Genomic DNA, 5,931 nt, shown 5'->3' on the forward strand with positions numbered 1-5,931 from the left:
AAAGAAAAATCTCTTACGACAAGGATGGGGCCTTGGAACCCTCTGGGACTCTCCTCCCACCCCACTTCTGGCCTTGCCACCAGGTCTTCACCTGTCAATCGGACCCCCAGGAGGGACAATTGTGATGTGCTCTGATGTTCCATGGGGGCCCCGAGAAAGAGAAAGGAAAACAAGAAGATCCTGCCTGGTTAACCGGCGCACACTGAGACCCTCCCATTTGATACACAGGTTTCTTTGTGGAGGAAAACAAATAAGACCACACCTGCAGAGAAAGTGTTTATTGATTGGACCCATGCACAGCAGGCACAGGGTGGAGATGTAGGGAAAGAATTTCACTTCTGTCGCTCAGAGCATCACCTTCGCTTGAGCGTTCTTGATTTTCTCCACTGAAGTTTCAAAGGCTTGACTGCATCCATGGCCATGGGTGGACGCACTGGACAGTAACTGAACATAATTTTGGGGTCAGTGTTAATGAAGTCTGGTTTGTTTCCCAGTCGGTCCCACAGAGGGCAAAGATCTTTCTCCTTTGCTTTCTGTTCATCCCATCTTGACGCCTACTGTCTCACGCCTGCTCCTAAGACTGTGTTGTCCTCTCTCTACCCCTTTCTCACCTTCCTTCCATCTTCTCTTGCTACTGATGCTCCCCAGATACTCCTGCTTGTATTTGTCATCCTGCAATCTCTCCTCTGGACTCGCCTCTCCACTTCCCTTGTCTCTTCCTGTTTCTGTCTTTCCTTCCCCCTTTCCTCGTCCTCACGTCTGTATCGTTCTCCTCATGAACCTCTGCTCCTCACTCTTTGCCCTGCATCTTTCTCCCTCATCCCCTCTCTCCCCCCTGCCTCTTCCCTCCTTCTCGCTCTGGCATCTGACTCCACCTCTTTACCCAGCCCTTCCTCTCCCCTGCTCACCCCTGTTTCTATCCATCCTCCCTGGACACTCTTACCTCTTTTTACTGCTAGCAATACTTTCAAACTCTATCCTGGTCATAGTTTGGAGAGAGTGTGCACCAATAGCTCATAGTAATGCTCCCAATTGTTGTGCAAGTGTTAAATGACTTGCCTTCACAGATAAAGGGAAAGACACATTTGGCATAGTCTGAAAAAATAGAAGGGATAGGTGAAAATATTAATTGCAGGAGGGTTATTTTTTAGTGTTATCAAGAGAAAGTGGGGCTTCCGTGGTAGTGCAGTGGTTAAGAATACCTTGCCATGCAAGAGACACTGGTTCCACCTCTGGTCCGGGAAGATTCCACACACGGAGGGGAAAATAAGCATGGGCACCTCAACTACTGAACCCACAGACTGCAACGAATGAAGCCCTTGTGTCTAGAGCCTGTGCTACCCAACGAGAGAAGCCACTGCAATGAGAAACCCGCACACCAGCAAAGAGTAGGCCCCACTTGCTGCAGCGGGAGAAAACCTGGGCCCAGCAACAAAGCCTGAGCAGAGCCCTCCCTACCACTGCCCAAAATAAAGAGAGAAAGGGACGGAATGGAACCCAGAGGGCTGGATCAGGAGATGCCTGAGGCTTCCCTCTGGGAGGCAATGTGGACTCTCCCCCTTCATCTGGGGAGCCAGGTGCTTCCCACACGAGGACAGGCTGCACGCTCACCTCTCTCAGCACAGAATTTCCATCTTCCTGAATAGTCTGCATCGAGGGAACACCACGGGGATATGGAACCACGGGATGTGCAGTCTAAATGCTTTCTGTTTCCATAGGTGAATGGGAAACACATTCTTCATCTGAAAGAAGAAAGACATTGTTCGCTTCTTTGGCACTTAGGGTTTCATGATGTCTGTGGTAACTCTGGCAAAATCTCCTTTCACGCCTGCCCATCGGCCCCAAGCCTGCTGTGTACAGAGCCCCTGCTGAGCATCGGGGATGTCAAGCTCAGTGTGGTGTGGTCCCTCCCTCGGGGACTAGGAAGGCTTCTCTAACTTTGGACAGTTTCTACTTTACTGTTTCTTTGATAGTGAAAAAAAAAAATCATTTGGATATATACACCTGTCTGTAAATACAAAGAAATACAAACGAAAAGTGACTAGTGGACATGTTAAAACTATACAAATTGTAAGGACTGGTGCACAAACTTGACTCTGGACAGTTTCTACTTCAGCATGCGGCACCGGCTCTGAAGCCTGGATCCTGGGTTCAGATTCCAGCCCTGCCAGCTACACGTTGTTCATGTCTGATGCTGTCTGGGTCGCCCCCTTGGGGGACATGCACAGCTGCCTCCTCCCGGGACTGAGACGGTACGATGACCTCCTGCCTGTAAGGTGCCTCTGGAGGATCCCTCAGTTGCCCTGCCGCACATGGTAATTTGTTGCACTGGATTGTGGCTTGTTGTCATTCTCTTCCGTTGTTGATTACCTTTGGTTTCTGCACCAGAAGCAGAGTCTTTCTTTTCTTTAGGAAGAATGAAGTCGTCCCCAGACAGCTGCTGATCTGGAAGCAAAGCAGGAGCAGAGGAGATGGACGGAGGAGGAGCAGGAACAAAACAGGGTTAGGCTTAGGCGGGACGAACTGAGAGAACTTCGATGCATACACACCACCCTGTGTGAAATAGACAGCTAGTGGGGAGCCGCTATACAACGCACGGAGCCCAGCCCACCCTTTGTGTTTTTAACCTGGAGGAGTAGGATGGTGGGTGGGGCTGGAAGGAGTCGCAAGAGGGAGGGGATATATATATGTATATATAAACACTGTAAAGCACTTATTCTCCAATTAAAAAATTAAAAAAAAAAAACAAAAAAATAATATCAAAACTAAAAAAATCAAAACAAAACAAAGCAGGGCCATGACAAGAATATCATCTATAGTCAGACCTGCCTAGCATCTCTAACTTTTCTTTTCTTTTCTATTTTGAAGTCCTTGTTTACCTGAACAATATTCAAAGACCAGAGAGCTAAGCAGAATAGGGGAGGGAGACCCTGACACGTTCTCACTGCTCCCCTGTGAACATCCATGGATTCAACCACAAAGTCGGGGTCTGCTGTAGTGCAATTCTTTGGACCTGCCCTGAGACCACACTGTCTCTGTTACTGAGTTGGCCCAAAAGTTGGTTCTGGTTTTTCCATATGACGTTATGGCAAAACCAAGTGAACTTTTTTCTTGGCCAACCCAATATTTCAGTCAATTCTACAAACATCAAAAAAGCTCTTCATTTGAACAACATAACCAACCCTGGGAGTAGGTTGTCTATGTCTGGGACGGTGCAATGGAGATTCAGGAATGAGGTAGCTCTCAAAAAGGCCTTTAGCTTTGCTGGCAAACTCATCCGTATTTCAATTTCATAGAGTTTCTTGAATATTAAATAAAATGTGAAGCTCTTCATAATATCTGTCCCTTGGGATGTACTCAAGAAATTGGAGATGATTTGTCACCGCTCTCATTATTATCATGACCTTAATTATCAGTCCATGTCTGGTCAGCTCAGTTCAGTTGCTCAGTCGTGTCCGACTCTTTGCGATCCCATGGATTGCAGCATGCCAGGCCTCCCGGAGTTCACTCAGATTCACGTCCATTGAGTCCGTGATGCCATCCAGCCATCTCATCCTCAGTCGTCCCCTTCTCCTCCTGCCCCCAATCCCTCCCAGCATCAGAGTCTTTTCCAATGAGTCAACTCTTCACATGAGGTGGCCAAAGTACTGGAGTTTCAGCTTTAGCATCATTCCTTCCAAAGAAATCAGGGCTGATCTCCTTCAGAATGGACTGGTTGGATCTCCTTGCAGTCCAAGGGACTCTCAAGAGTCTTCTCCAACACCACAGGTCAAAAGCATCAATTCTTCGGAGCTCGTTTTCTTCACAGTCCAACTCTCACATCCATACATGACCACAGGAAAAACCATAGCCTTGACTAGAAGGACCTTAGTCGACAAAGTAATGTCTCTGCTTTTGAATATACTATCTAGGTTGGTCATAACTTTTCTTCCAAGGAGTAAGCGTCTTTTAATTTCATGGCTGCAGTCACCATCTGCAGTGATTTTGGAGCCCCCCAAAATAAAGTCTGACACTGTTTCCACTGTTTCCCCATCTATTTCCCATGAAGTGCTGAACTGGATGCCATGATCTTCGTTTTCTGAATGTTGAGCTTTAAGCCAGCTTTTTCACTCTCTTCTTTTACTTTCATCAGGAGGCTTTTTAGCTCCTCTTCACTTTCTGCCATAAGGGTGGTGTCATCTGCATATCTGAGGTTATTGAGATTTCTCCTGGCAATCTTGATTCCAGCTTGTGCTTCTTCCAGCCCAGCGTTTCTCATGATGTACTCTGCATATAAGTTAAATAAGCAGGGTGACAGTATACAGCCTTGACGTACTCCTTTTCCTATTTGGAACCAGTCTGTTGTTCTTTGTCCAGTTCTAACTGTTGCTTCCTGACCTGCATACAGATTTCTCAAGAGGCAGGTCAGGTGGTCTGGTATTCCCATCTCTTTCAGAATTTTCCACAGTTTATTGTGATCCACACAGTCAAAGGCTTTGGCATAGTCAATAAAGCAGAAATAGATGTTTTTCTGGAACTCTCTTGCTTTTTCCATGATCCAGCGGATGTTGGCAATTTGATCTCTGGTTCCTCTACCTTTTCTAAAATCAGCTTGAACATCAGGGAGTTCACTGTTCACATATTGCTGAAGCCTGGCTTGGAGAATTTTGAGCATTACTTTACTAGCATGTGAGATGAGTGCAATTGTGCGGTAGTTTGAGCATTCTTCGGCATTGCCTTTCTTTGGAATTGGAATGAAAACTGACCTTTTCCAGTCCTGTGCCACTGCTGAGTTTTCCAAATTTGCTGACATATTGAGTGCAGCACTTTCACAGCATCATCTTTCAAGATTTGAAATAGCTCAACTGGAATTCCATCGCCCCCACGAGCTTTGTTCGTAGTGATGCTTTCTAAAGCCACTTGACTTCACTTTCCAAGATGTCTGGCTCTAGATTAGTGATCACATCATCATGATTATCTGGGTCGTGAAGATCTTTTTTGTACAGTTCTTCTGTGTATTCTTGCCACCTCTTGTTAATATCTTCTGCTTCTGTTAGGTCCATACCATTTCTGTCCTTTATCGAGCCCATCATTGCATGAAATGTTCCCTTGGTATCTCTAATTTTCTTGAAGAGCTCTCTAGTCTTTCCCATTCTGTTGTTTCCCTCTATTTCTTTGCATTGATCGCTGAAGAAGGCTTTCTTATCTCTTCTTGCTATTCTTTGGAACTCTGCATTCAGATGCTTATATCTTTCCTTTTCTCCTTTGCTTTTCACTTCTCGTCTTTTCACAGCTATTTGTAAGGCCTCCCCAGGCAGCCATTTTGCTTTTTTGCATTTCTTTTCCATGGGGATGGTCTTGATCCCTGTCTCCTGTAAAATGTCACAAACCTCATTCCATAGTTCATCAGGCACTCTATCTATCAGATCTCGGCCCTTAAATCTATTTCTCACTTCCACTGTATAAGGGATTTGATTTAGGTCATACCTGAATGGTCTAGCGGTTTTCCCTACTTTCTTCAATTTGAGTCTGAATTTGGTAATAAGGAGTTCATGATCTGAGCCACAGTCAGCTCCTGGTCTTGTTTTTGTTATGTCTGGGGCAGGGTCTTTCTCACCATTTCTAGCCTGTCTCCCCTCTCTCACCTCCGTTCACAGAGTGCAGCTGCAGAATCACAGACACACCAGCCCAAATCAGAAAGAGCCCCAAACGCAGTGCCATGGTAGCTTGCTCTCCTGTGGCTGACCAAGTCATTTTGCTTCTTAAATAATTGGTGGCCCCAACACCCCTTCAACCTGATAGGAATCAACATCACCTGGTCAATGGTTGATCATTCCTCAGCCTGAGAGCACACTGTTCAAGTTTATCTCAGATGGAAAGTGCAGGACATTGGCTGGTAGTCTAATGTCGCCAAGCCTCAGTGGTTTGAAATGCATTTAAAATGAGACCTAG

At 46.0% G+C, this 5,931-nt stretch overlaps 1 protein-coding gene across 1 annotated transcript; it reads right to left on the reverse strand.

The window, feature by feature from the left end:
• Positions 1-967: 967 nt before the first annotated feature.
• LOC120873268 (seminal plasma protein A3-like) lies at positions 968-5,700 on the reverse strand. The gene is made up of 4 exons (XM_040254083.1): positions 5,625-5,700; positions 2,313-2,445; positions 1,612-1,736; positions 968-1,095 (listed from the first exon to the last, which is right to left on the reverse strand). The coding sequence occupies exons 1-4, from the start codon at positions 5,698-5,700 to the stop codon at positions 968-970; spliced, it is 462 nt and encodes a 153-aa protein (XP_040110017.1).
• Between the last annotated feature and the right edge of the window lie 231 nt (positions 5,701-5,931).

The sequence above is a fragment of the Oryx dammah genome, unplaced genomic scaffold, assembly GCF_014754425.2.
Source record: "Oryx dammah isolate SB20612 unplaced genomic scaffold, SCBI_Odam_1.1 HiC_scaffold_13, whole genome shotgun sequence".
Classification (NCBI taxonomy): Eukaryota; Metazoa; Chordata; class Mammalia; order Artiodactyla; family Bovidae; genus Oryx; species Oryx dammah.

What these genes read in the sequence shown, in the direction of transcription:
- LOC120873268 (XM_040254083.1), bottom strand. Translation starts at nt 5,700, where the DNA reads ATGGCACTGCGTTTGGGGCTCTTTCTGATTTGGGCTGGTGTGTCTGTG. An exon ending in GCTGCACTCTGTGAACGGAG is followed by an intron (nt 2,446 to 5,624) that starts GTGAGAGAGGGG and finishes CTTTGCTTCCAG; the next exon opens with ATCAGCAGCTGTCTGGGGAC. An exon ending in CCAGTGCAACAAATTACCAT is followed by an intron (nt 1,737 to 2,312) that starts GTGCGGCAGGGC and finishes TTTCAGATGAAG; the next exon opens with AATGTGTTTCCCATTCACCT.